The sequence below is a fragment of the Pelodiscus sinensis genome, chromosome 1, assembly GCF_049634645.1.
Source record: "Pelodiscus sinensis isolate JC-2024 chromosome 1, ASM4963464v1, whole genome shotgun sequence".
Taxonomy (NCBI): domain Eukaryota; kingdom Metazoa; phylum Chordata; order Testudines; family Trionychidae; genus Pelodiscus; species Pelodiscus sinensis.
Window position 1 is genome coordinate 54,455,844 of NC_134711.1, and position 13,294 is coordinate 54,469,137.

At 42.4% G+C, this 13,294-nt stretch overlaps 1 protein-coding gene across 2 annotated transcripts in view; it reads left to right on the forward strand.

Annotated features, from left to right (window-relative positions):
* The window catches only part of TMEM117 (transmembrane protein 117), a 372,578-nt gene that overhangs the window by 19,914 nt on the left and 339,370 nt on the right, over positions 1-13,294 (forward strand). Inside the window, exon 2 of one of the 2 annotated variants that reach the window (XM_075930343.1) lies at positions 4,354-4,440. The exons of the other annotated variant lie outside the window; for it this stretch is intronic. Within the exon in view, the coding sequence (XP_075786458.1) occupies positions 4,422-4,440 (19 nt within the window). The 5' untranslated portion in view covers positions 4,354-4,421. The remainder of the gene's footprint in view (positions 1-4,353; positions 4,441-13,294) is intronic. 2 annotated transcript variants of the gene reach the window in all.

A 13,294-nucleotide genomic window follows, 5' to 3' on the forward strand; every position in this document is an offset into this window, starting at 1 on the left:
ATATACACATATATCATTTATTACAATAGTAAAATATGCAGGATTAAGTTCTGGAGCAGCTCCCATTGATGCCGGCTGAGGTGGATCGCATCTGTAGTTCACAACCCATGGCTTGGAATTGAACTTCTAGAGTTCTTGATTCTCCTTTACCAGAGATAAAGAAGAGATATTACAAAAGGAACTTTATTCCAGATAGGAGGTCAGTCTGTCCTTCAGCACTTGGATTTTTGTGTGTATATACCCAGTGTAGTCTCCTTGTTGGCTGTACAGAGTGCTAAAAGCTATTTCCAAAGAGAGAGAGAGAGGTAAAGAAAAAGCATGAATCAGTATAACTCTTGGGGAGAGTTTGTGTTCCTCAGCCCCAAACAGCAGAGTAGGTTTGAGGCTGAAAAGGGGGTGGAAGAAGGAATGAGTAGATAAAGTTCTAAGAAGGGATGAAAGGGTAGAAAAAGCTCCAGTCCAGAGAGGATGAGAGTGGAGATGAGGAAAATGGCAATCAGAATACAAAAAAATGAACTCCACTGGAACTATAGCAAGGAGCTCTATAAGAAGAAAGAGAGAGGCCACCTCCACAAGGACACAGAGAGAATTAGAGCGCAAATTGCTCGAACACAAACAAAAGACAAATAAATAAATAAAGAGCCTGAAGAAGAAGAAGGCTAATGGAGCTAATGGCTCCTACGATTCTCTACCCAGCCACCCCACTCATGCTTTAATTTTGTTGCTGAATCAGCTTAGCTAAAATGGATATACCATTTTGAATAATTTTCAGGAGGAATCAGGAAATAAAGAGTTAGGAATACCAGTATCCCTATATTCATCATGAGGGGAAAAGACAGATGATGTTCTACAAATATCAGGCTTCACTGAAAATCAACAGAATTAGTATGAACAAGTAAAAATAATGCTTGTTTATTTCACTGAGAAACCTGTGTTATCCCAAGACATTAACCAAAAAAAAAAAAAAGGTAGATGCAAGGAAAAAAGAACATAGATGATTGCATAGCATGTGCAAACTGTACAAGAATCCAGTAGAGTAAAAGTAACAATTGGAAGCATGAAGGCTATGGCAAAATCCCGGATCTATAAAAATGGAGTTTTCATAAAGACTTTGTGAGAGGAAGAGCTGAAAGAAAGGAAAGAGGAGACCACAGCAGGGAAGGCTCCAGAGCTCTCAATCTGATTGCAGCAGTGTTGAGAATAGTGAAAAAATATCCCAGAAAGAGGAAATTTCTACAGCAGACCTGGCAACAGAGTAGCAGTTATTGCTCATGGCAATAATGAGAGAATGAAAAAGAACCAGAAAAAGAGATGTCTCTGTCAGACACAACTGTACAGCTGCAGATATCCGAGTGACATTCATCAGAATGAACTGCTGATTCTTTTGCATCTGAGGAGCAGTTCAGTGACCATTGTAATAATAAACCTGTGCTGGATTTATCAGCACATGTAACAGATCAGCCCACAAATGCAGAGACTCTGATGCCAGTCACACAAACTAGATCAGTCCAGGAGTTTATTGCAGATGAAAACAAATAAATTCACTGGATTCAAATTAGGTTCCTCACATAATATTGGTGCTACTGTGACTTGAAAGGTGCCTAATTCACAGGAGAACTTGCAGACTGTTGCAAAAGGCAGGGAAATGAACTCTTGTTCCACAGACAGCGAGATGACAGAGTTCATGGCTGTAGTGAGAGCTATAAGAGATGTAGACTTGCAGTTGATACACATTATGAAAAGTGTGAACCAGACACTCTGGGGAACCCAGAGTTATAGAATTAAAAAAGCAGCTCCAAAGATAACAAACAAAATCAAGCCAAAGAGCAGGAAAAGGGCAGTACAGAGACAAAAGAGAATGGTCAAGAGGCAGGAGGAAAAGGGAAAGCCAAAATTGCAAGTAAAAGAAGGCAAAATAAAACTTGGTAGCAAGAAAACTTCAATATATAACACAAAGTGAAATAATTATTAGAGGTGAGGCCAGAGCAAAAAGTTTTGGCTCAAGAGCTTTAAGAAGATTGTAAATATAAATAGTTTTAAATGATTTGTGTTTTATTTTGAATTGTTTACATTAAATAAAAACAGTTTGAAAACTAGACAGAAAAGGAAATGTGGAGCTGTGTTGAACTTCCAGAGTCTTAGCCCTTAGTCTTAGTCTTAGTCCTTAGGCACCAGTAAAGACCAGGATATGTGTTGGGGGGAACTGAATAGAGAAGGACATTTAAGGTAAGAGCTCATGCTCTTGTCCTCTCTTGCTGCAATAGGGGGCAGATACTCAACTGATTTAAATTGCCATAGCACCATTGACTTCAGCATATTTACATCATCTATGGGTCTGTCACTTGCATCTGGTGTCTAACTACTCACACCACACATGGTACTGCAGTGTAGTTCCTAATACTGAACATTTTTAAGCTCAGTATTTTATGCCTACGGTTTAACAAAGGCTGTGATCAGTATGGTTATTAAATATAAATGATGCATCACATTATTATACAAAGAGATATAAGGTTTATAATAAATTGGGAGAACAGAAATAGAGGAGCACCTTCTAGTGGGACTTGCTGAAAATTACAGCTAGCTAAATAATGAATTTCTAATAGCTCAGCTGAAGTGTATCATGTAACAATGGAGAAAATCTAGAATAGTAATGATTTCATTTCCTCTTAACGTTTGTTGATAAATGGAAAATTTCTTAAAATCCTAGGGAAAAACAAAGCTTGTTTAGTGGAGAGAATATAAATGGTCACATTTGCATGCAGTGTGGTAGCCATGTCAGTCCCAGGATATTAGAGAGAGAAAGGTGGGTGAGGTGATATCTTTTACTGCACCAACTTCTGTTAGTGGGAGGAACCCTGACTTGAGGAAGAGCTCTGTGTAGCTTGAAAACTTGTCTCTCTCTAACATAAATTGGTCCACTAATAGATACTACCTAATCCACCTTGTCTATTGATCACATTTGACAGTTTTGCAGCAATTTATTTTGGAAGATCTCTTAAAATAAAAAAATGCAGCCTGTTTCTTAGCTTTTGATATGGAACCCTTCAGTGGCTCTCTGCAAAAACAAATAAAAACAAACAAACAAACAAACAAACAAACAAACACAAAAACCCAAACCAGTGTAGGTGCAGCTGGACAGATGGAAGTGAGAGGTGTCAATTGATTTCTAGCATGTTGTCTGAATTACCTTTTGAGGCAAGTGATAGAAATGTAGCCGTGTTAGTCTGGGGTAGTTGAAGCAAAATGCAGGACAATGTAGCACTTTTGAGGCAAGGTACCAAAGAATTGCAAAGATGCTAAAATAACCTATTTCAATGCAGCAAATAGGCTGCCATTCTAAGGCATATCTGTGGGGTAACTTCCCTTTTCACATCTGTTTTAAAAAGTACCAGTTTTCCAATTTTTGACAGATGGATTTGGAGCAGCTGCAGCTTCTGAAAGGGTTGAAAGGTTCCCGGGGCTAGCTGCCTGCCTGCCTGATGGCAAGTAAGCTGCCTGGCTAACAGGCTCTCTGGGCTTCCCAGCTCCCTGAATGAAATACTTAGCAGGTGAGTCATTACTCAGCTGGCTCAGTGAGGAGCCTAAGTTTTGGCCAGCTCTGCAGGTCATGGCAGGGGGAGACTATGAAACCAAGTAGCTGCTGTGGGACCAGGAAGGCATGTAATGTTTTGGGAGCGCCAAAACTTTCGTACTGAGGGAGCCATTTGGTGCTTCCAAAACAAAATTTTGCAGAATTTCAGTTCAACAAAGCATATTGAGTTGTTAGTTTTTTGTCCTGATTTGAAATTTTTCATGGGAGGGAAATTCTGTTTCTCAGCGAGCTCTATTTTTTGGTTTTTGCATGGAATGCTTATCTGTCATCCTCCTTTGTAAGGCATGGAATAAAATTTAATGCTAAAACATAATGTCTTTTGCTTATTTTAATTAATATTTTAAATGCTGCAAAAATAGTCTATACTGTGAATGCATCACTAAATTATATCTAGGATTTAATACAAAGTAAATTTTACGGGGAATGTATTCATTACCTTAGCCCTGGAATTTGGGTACATTTTTGAATTCACATTTGTACATCTTCATCTGTGTCTGTGTTTTCTACAACTGTGCATGTAAAACAGGGCTTGCCAGATGCAAATAAGTATTTAGGCATTCACGTACCCAGTTTGCATATACAAATATATGCTCGGACAGCTTCACAAAAGTAAACACAAAAACCCATGCAAAATTTGGATCTTACTCTATGAAAATCTTACCCCAAACTGAATGTGTTTGTCATCTCTTCCTTCCTTCTAAAAGGAGTCCAATATTTCCTTGTCAAAACTTTGATTAACCTCCTGTTTTTTCTTGTGTTAGACTGTTGAGGGCCAGATCTTCAGCTGTTATGTATCATCTTAGCCCCCTTGAGGACCTGGCCCCAGATCATGCAGCCCTCTTGTTATGGTGAGTTGTGGCTTCAAAACTTCCATTAGAGCCTATACAATTATTTCTTCTTTGGTCCAGTGTGTCACCGTTAACTAACACAAATTGCTCCATCTCCCAGGGGATGAATTCTCTTTTAGCCTACTTGCCAGGTATTAACTTTCTGAATATAGTAATTTTCTTGAGCTAGTTTAGTTTATAGTCAACATACTGCAAAATAAATCTGCATTTGCCTATAGAGATCTTTAAATGAAAAGGTTTTGATTGTTTACTTAACATAAATTTCTACATCGGTTTGTACACATAGAAAATATGTCTTTGACAACATTCTGAAGCTTGACAACCTTGATGAAGATGCCTATGTAAATAAGATGCTGGGGCTTTCTAACATGATTGGTGAATGTTACTGAAGTCTCCTTTTCTGAGTGGAGTTATGAGCCTTAATGGGAGCTACTTGCATGAATTTTTGAGAGTCAGTTGAAGACCTGGGCTTCTATTAATTTGTACAGTATAAATATGAACTTTCTTGAGAAGCATTATTTCCAGGGTCATTTTTGCAGAGAGCCAAAAAGGGGAAGACTTAACTGAAGTTCTTCTTTCTACTTCTATGAACGTTAACTCTTTTAAGGCAGGGCTACTCAACTTTAGAAGACCTGGAGGCCACAATGATACTCATAGCATGTGCCGAGGGCTGCAACTTAAGTGTGGTTGCATATACATGCAAATAACTTCTTTCACACTGATGGGAATGAATACAAAGATTAAGGCAAGACTACACAACATGCAGGCCCCATTTAAATCAGTTCTGCTGATATTAATAAAATGCAGTATTTATCTGATTTCCACTCATATGACAGCACGTTTAATGAGCAATGACAGTCCAGGGATGTAACTACTAAAACGCATATCAACAGAAGACCATTATATTGACTACTTTTTTGTTTTGGCTCCCACCCGTGGGCCACAAACAAATGGGCCACGGGCCATGTGTCGAGTAGCCCTGCTTTCAGGCCTAGAGGCCTGGGGCCAACCAATCCTAGTTCATAAGGATTTGTCTACACTTCAAATGCTATAGTGGTATAGTTTTGTCATTGTAGCATTTCAGAGAACCTTTGGCATGTTGGGCGCATATGGGAATGGGTGATGGGACATTATTCCTACCCATCCTGGCTACCCATCCTGCTAATAGCCTAGCCTCCATGAATTTATCTAGCTCTTTCTTGAAACCTGCTAAAGTTCCGGTCTTCACAATCTCTTCTGGCAAGGAGTTCCACAGGCTGCATTGTGTGAAGATCAGATCAATCTCCTATGAAGAGCAGAAAGAAACTACAGAGATTATTTCCCAGTTTCACTGGGGCCTTTGGCTTTGTGACTGTGGGGTCTGGGCGTGAATAATTAGTCTTCACAAAATCAAAGTAAACTGGGAAGTAAAGCTTTCCCTCCACCCTTCTCAGCATATTCCTGTTGTTCTTTATAGGGGAAACCACTGATCCCTGTTGTGCAGGTGTCCCTACGGATTAAGCAGGGTTGGCTGGCCTTTGCCCTACGGCGCTTAAAAGGGCAAGCAACTCTGTTATGATCCTTAAATATCAAAGTCCAGAACTATGCATTTTTTGCAAAGGAAACATTAAAAAATCCTTAAGGGACTTCAGTTGAAGTCTGGCATATACCCCAAACTAGTGAAAGCCCATTCATATATCTCACTGTTTTCTGGTGTGGAATCATTAAACACATTTATTGAAATAGCTGATATTTTTGCTGTTTCCAGTATCTCCCGGCTTCTGAATAGGGATTGCATGGTATCTGTAAGGTAATCAAACACCTGAGACAAACTTAGTATAGCTCCTAGTTAAGATTCCCTTGTTAGATGTGTTACCTACTAACCACAAGGTCCAGATTTGAGGCTTGGTGGCTGTAATGTTCAGGTTGCAAGCAGTAAGTCAAGCCACTGGCTGGAAGACTTGATTAATTAGTTGCATCTACTTTAGTGTCTGCCACCAACAAGTAGACATGCCTGCCAATTTATAAGATGTTATGTTAGTTTCAACAGGATATGGGTGAAGGAAAACTGGTTTAAATAATCAGTTTGGAACATATTGAAAGTGCCACTCTGTTGCTGCATGAAGTCCCTCCTACTGCATATCATTAACCTTGGGTGGTAGAGTAGGGTTCTTGGTGTAATTACTTTTCTTGAAGGTACATCAAGGCATAAGAGATAGTGTTTGGGGCTGCTCAGATGTTCTTGCCACAGGGCACTCAGGAAATCAGTTAAGAACTTTGAGACCATCACAGCATTCCAAAGGCACTAAGTGAAAATATGACCAAAAAACCAAAGGAATTAATATATACATGGATTTCAAGGCCAGAAAGCACCATTGAGATCATCTATTCTGACTTCCTGTATAAGATATTACAAGAAATCATTCCTTAAGCCACAGGTCACAGAACTTCCCCAAAATAATTGAGGTATTGAGTTCTAGTGGCCAAAGCATGGTAAATAGACAGTCAAACAAAGGAACATAATCTTGTAGTGTTCAGCTGTGGCATGTTCCTTTTGGATGGCAAAACACAAAAGACTTTGTATGTGTTTATTATAAATGATGAAAGCCCATGACTACGTGAGATGTAGAAGAAGGTTAGACAAAAGACAAAGGATCACTTGGGTTCTAACTGGTGTCAAACTGAACAAATGTTGATTGAGGTCCAATTTGATTAGTTCAGTGATCTAGAACTGTAAATTGCAATTAGAGCAGAGAAAGATAGAAATAAAAAACATATGTTTTTATTTTTAAAGCATAATCTTTGACTGGGTCATAATCACTCTGGTTGTGTGCTCAGTACTGTCACTACAGGTTGAATCTCTCTAGTCTAGCACTCTCTGGTCCAGCAACCTCTGTAGTCCAGCCTGATTTTAGTTAGCTTATCCTGAGTGTGACCAAGTTTCCTGTGGATCCATAACATTTGTTGACAGCCACCAGTCCTGGCTCTCAGTGTTCTGTGCTGCTATTTAGCTCTAATTTACCTCTAAATGCCTTTTTAGAGCCTAGTAAGCAATGGACTTGTTGGTAATGCTGCTAGACAATATTGACCTCCCATGGTTCTGGTCTGGTTTGACACAAGTCAGGTCCTAAGGGTTCCAGATTAGAGAACAAATGAGCAATCATAGAAGCTCACAAAAACACAATGGAGTTTGATAGATGTAGATATTAAATAAATTGCAAGAGATGAGAGGTTCATATTCTGTGTTAGGATCGATGAATGTAGAATAAGGAATATAGCTTAAGGTCTTGATTTCTTGTAATATCTTTTTCCTCGGGACACAGTGAGAAAGAAGAGTGTACTGGGGGTGGGGAAAAGAAAGTAGAGCTGCTATGTAGTAATCTTTCTAAAGGGGCCTCTGACTTCTACTTGGAGGATCCTTTGTGCAGCATTCTAGCCCTAGAGACTATAACTCCCATGAGCCCTTGGGGAAAAATAGGGGGATGGTGGGTCTTCCAGGCATGGAGAGAGAGTTAGGGTAGGCTCCATTTTGGAGAGAGGAGCCAGACTGCTCATGTGGAGCCATTTCCAGGCCAGAAGCTGTTGTGTTGCAGCTAGAGCCTGTTACTGAGAGCCTGCTGTGGCTTGGATCTAGCAGGCTGCTTTGGGGGCTGCTGTTGATTGTCCCTGGAGGGGAGAGACTCTGACTGTGCCTGTGGCTGGGAAGAGCATACATAAACCTGCACAGGAGGTGACTGTGAGTAACTGGGATGTTTGGGAAAGTGCTGCCTGGGATGGAGAACAAAAGACAAACTGACTCTGGGTGCAACGAGAACCAGAGTGATCTGCCCAGTGAACCAGAGCTGCTGGCATTTGGTGGGGCTTGCTCCAGTGGCAGAGGGATTTTGCAGCTGGCTGCTCAGCCTGGACTAACACACACAAAACACAGTGCTGTTTCCACTCCAGCTTCAGATCTTTAAGCATGCCCATGCAAGTGTCTGGGTTTCTGAATCCAGAGCAGTGCACACCCTGGGGTGGAATAAATGGTGGCAGTGCAAATGCCAGATAGATAAGTTTCCTTTCCGTGTACTTTTTACTTTATTTTGTTCACTTTTAATCTGTTAAACCTGATTCCTTTAAGTTGTTAAGTAAAGGTGTGTGAATTCTAATGCAATCAATTAGATATATCTTATTTATAATTGTTGTCTTGTAGTTAGTTCCAGTTTATTACTGGAATAATTTTATTCCTGGAGGCTCCCAAGGCACACCATAAGTGTGTACAGAGCCAGCCAGGTGGAGGCACCGCTATTGTATATTCTTTAGGAGCAAAGGACTGCAGCAAAGAGGTGGGAACTGCAGCAAAGGGGTTTAGTTTAGGGAATCCCCAACTAAACAACATCACTGCTGGGGTATTCAGGATCTCTTTTTATATTAAAACATCAGGTGCCCAGGCACATATGTGAGCGTGACCTGCTTCTGAGAAATCCAGGGAGGAAAAAGGGGGTTACATAAGAAGAGTAATCTGTATGAATCCTATGAATGCTGTGTGTGATAATTACATGAGATAATGAGAACAGTGATGCAGCATGTCTTTTCAATTGTCTTTTAAGATTTCCTCGCTATTTATTGTTGGATGGATTAGTGTTTATCCCCAGAGGGTGAGTCTTGAGTGAGCTAGGAGGTAGGACTTTCATGATAGTAGGCCTTTCATGATAGTAGGCCTTTGCCTCCAGAATGTTGCTACCAACCACCAGAATTAATTTGAAGCAAAGACTAATCATCACAAAAGCACGTGAAAGGCAGATTTTAATACATTTCCTGAATATGTTGTGAACAATTTGGGAAAACGCATAGACTCAAATACATTTGTAAAATATATTGGTCAAAGAGTTATAAATAACAAACTCATAAATCATAATCAGTTTGTAAGCAACTCCTGAAGAGTGGAATGACTTGATTCAATGAATAAATGCTTCACAACATTAGTTTGGTAACTTCTATTTCATAGTAACATTAAATTAGTATTGAGACAGAAATCATAGCACTGCCCATTAGAGGTTAATGCTGGCATTACCTTGGATATTGAATTGAAGCTAGAGAAACAAGGAAGGTGGGTGAAGTAATATTTTATATTAGACCAGCTTCTGTTGGTGAGAGTGATAAGCTTTTGAGCCTACACAGAGCTCTTCTTCAGATATTACCTCACCTACCTTGTCTGTCTAATAGCCTGGGACCAATATGGCCACAGCAGCACTGAATTCTGTACTGGAGCCATTTTTTTCAAGGCTGAAATGTCACCTTTGAAGAATCTGCATTCTAGTTAAACTCTTTCTCTGTGAAGTACTAGGAAAAAGATATTACAGGCAGTCCCCGAGTTACGCCAGATCCGCAGTTACGAACGGGGCCCTTCCTCTCCCTGGTCTCCAGAGGAAGCAAAGCGGCGGAACACGCGGCCAGCTGACAGCCCAGACGCGTCTGGGCTGTCAGCTGGCCGTGTGTTCCGCCGCTCTGCTGTGCTCTGCTCCTCCTCCCCCTCCCCCTCCCCCTCCCCCTCCCCCTGCCCCTGATCTGCAGACCAGGGGGAGGGGGAGCAGAGCAAAGCCGCGGAGCCCGAGGGCAGCAGGATAACCACGGCGCGTCTGGGCTGTCCCGCTGCCCGCGTGTTCCGCCGCTTTGCTCCCCGTCCCCCTGGTTTGCAGACCAGGGGGACGGGGAGCAAAGCAGAGCAAAGCCACGGAGCCCGAGGGCAGCAGGACAGCCACAGCGCGTCTGGGCTGACCCGCTGCCCCCGTGCTCTGCGGCTTTGCTCCGGACGCCTGTGGTACAGCAGCTGGGGCGCTGCCGGTTGGTCCCATAGCGCCGCTCTGGGCGCCACTGGACCAACCCAGCAGCACCCCAGCTGCTCTGCCCCAGGTGTCCCCAAGTCAGCAGCTGCTGAAAATGACCAGTGGCTGACTACAGGAAGCCCCTGCCCCAGGCTTCCTGGAATCAGCCGCTGATCAGTTTCAGCAGCAGCTGACTTGGGGATGCCTGGGGTTCTTAAGTTGAATCTGTATGTAAGTCAGAACTGGCGTCCAGATTCAGCCACTGTTGAAACTGATCAGTTTCAGCAGCGGCTGAATCGACGCCAGTTCCGACTTACATACAGATTCAACTTAAGAACAAACCTACAGTCCCTATCTTGTACGTAACCAGGGGACTGCCTGTATTGCCTTGGTTGGAAGTTCTGAACCAATTTATGCTGAACAATAGAATGAAGAAAGATATTGTATTAGATTAGGAGTATAGAAGGCTACGGGAGAATTTTAATATGTTGTAGCTCCAACAGTGAACAAAAATTGGGTTTCTTTGAAATTTTAAAACTTTTCAAAAGGGGAAGACACTAAAAACATACCACCACATAGTCCCCACCTGCCTTTTAACTAACAATTTTCTATACATTGAAATTATCTAAAGAAAGAAGGAATTTATTCACTAAAATAACTTTCATTGGACATTTCATAATCTGGAATGCAGTTACATATGCTGAGCTCAAAAATCTGCACGTCAGCAAGAAACATAGTTGCTTTTTCAGCTGCTAAAAGCGGATTTCTCATCTGCTTGTTTCCTTACTGATAATTGTTCTAAAGCATTACAAGAAATCAATATCTATTTTTCACTGTTTTCTTTTAAATTGATTCATCAGCACAGTTGTCAGCCTGATGGAATACTATCAGCAATAAATACAAAATTTACATTTAAAAGGACATTATAGGTCTACTTTAAATTGATCAAAGCAAAGGAATTCAGAAATAAATTTGTCTGCTCATCATAACTCAGTCATTGGCATTAAGAGCTGGTTTAGACGATGAGTTAGTACACAGCAATCTGTTGTTTGAATCTACAGCATGCTAACTTGCTATACACTTAGTTATTGTGTGGACTCTGCTACTGTGTACTGGGAAAGGGTACATCCACACAGTGGAGATGGCTCGTCTGGGTCAGCTGACTCAGGGGCACAGGCTGTGGAACAGAAAAATTGCACTGTAGACATTTAAACTTGGTCTGGAACCTGAGCTCTGGGTCCCTGCAAATTTGGGGCATGCACCAGAACGTCTATTTTTAGCCCCATAGCCTGGGCCCCATGAATGTGAGTCAGCTGACCTGGCCCAACTATGCCTGCACCGTGGGTCTTCTATCCCTATGCAAATGTACCTAAGTTCTGTAGAGCACTTTGTCGTGCTCCCAAAGCAGACGACTGAACTTTCAGTGTGCCTTCGCGGGGTCCCAACAAATTAATGTGCCGTTATGATAGCTCTAAACTTGCCTAATCATGATTTAACTTTGACCCCTTGCCTGCTTAAGCCTGATGAGCCATCCCTGAGCCAGGGAGTGTGATGAGTCATCAGAGGCAATTACCTGCAGTCTTGTGATAGGCACCCTGTGCCATTTAGTCAGGCGAGGATCCATCTAGGTGATCTCAAAGCTGGTATACAGGCTCTTAAGGGAAACAGTCCCTCCAGTCTGCTCAACACCACTACCTGGGAATCATGAGCCATCAGAGCATACCCACTGGCTGTTGTTTCAACAGTCTGCTCTCACTCTAGCTCCAGCCAGTCCTTACTCCTGCTCCTGCTGTAACCTATGCCTGTGAGGCATGACTTGAGGAGGGACACAAAGGAGAACACCAGCTAAGGGAGAGGTTCATGACCTCCTCACGTGACTCCTACCTGCGTCATCTCCAGTTCCTTCCCCATTCTCTGAGGGCAGGCCCCTCTGTCCTCCCACTGCGCAGACTCCCCCTAGCATGCTTGGCTGCTCTTCCTAGCGTCCACGCCCTGGAACCACTCCCAGACGCAGCCCAATGCAGCCCAGCAGCTGCCTAGGAGAATGCCTGGCTCTCCCAGACAGCCATTGCACAGCACCTGGCAGCGTCCCAGGCAGTGAGGCTGGAAGAGGAGAGGCTCTGGTCTGGCCTCTTCCCTTCTGTCTTTGTCCCCTCCCCTCTCCCTACCCAGCTTGTTGAGCATTTGACTCTGGGGGAGTCATTTGACACATTGTGCTCTTCGCATCAGTTGCTTGGTAACTCAGACAGCTGTAGATTCACACTCTGGTTTGCTGCACGCTACCTTGACATATAGATGAGGCCTCTGCCTTCCCAAAATGCCTAGATATTGAAGTTTTTCAATAATGGCATGTCTGGGTATAATAGCATTTATGTTACATTGGGATAAAGTGAAAGTAGATATGATACTTATAGCCTTTCACACTTCTTGGGTTCAACTGTTAAATGCTCTCTGCTCACACTTAACACTACAAGGAAAAGGAGTCTCATTTCCCCTATGGGAAATTAACTTTACCCAGTCTGAGGTTACTTGCACCTTCCTACAAAGCAGCTGGTACTGGCCATGATCGGGGGTAGAGAAATCATTGGTTTGCTCTATAGTGAGACACTTATGTTCCTTTATGAAGTACTTGCCTTTGAAGATACAAATAGCATATCTAACAGCTAGAGGCCTTTCTTAGGCAACCTGTGCACGCCGTTATGAGGATCCACTGGCAGAACAAAATTGCCAACCTCGAGGTTCTCCAGATGCCTTGAGCATTGAGGCTATGCTGATAAAAGCTCAACTACGTTGGGTTGGGCACATGGATTGCACAGAAAAATTTTCTATGGAGAATTGGCACAAACAAACAAAGCAAAACAAGGATGCCCCAGAATGCGCCACAAGGGCAGTGTCAGTAACTTTTATTTTACAGGCAGTCCCCGGGTTACATGGATCCGACTTACATCGGATCCCTACTTACAAATGGGGTGAGGCAACCCCGCACTAGCTGCTTCCCCCCAGCAGACTAGGGAGACGCGGAGCGGCTTTTCTTAGCAGACACCTCAGCTTGAGAATAAAGGACTGAGGGA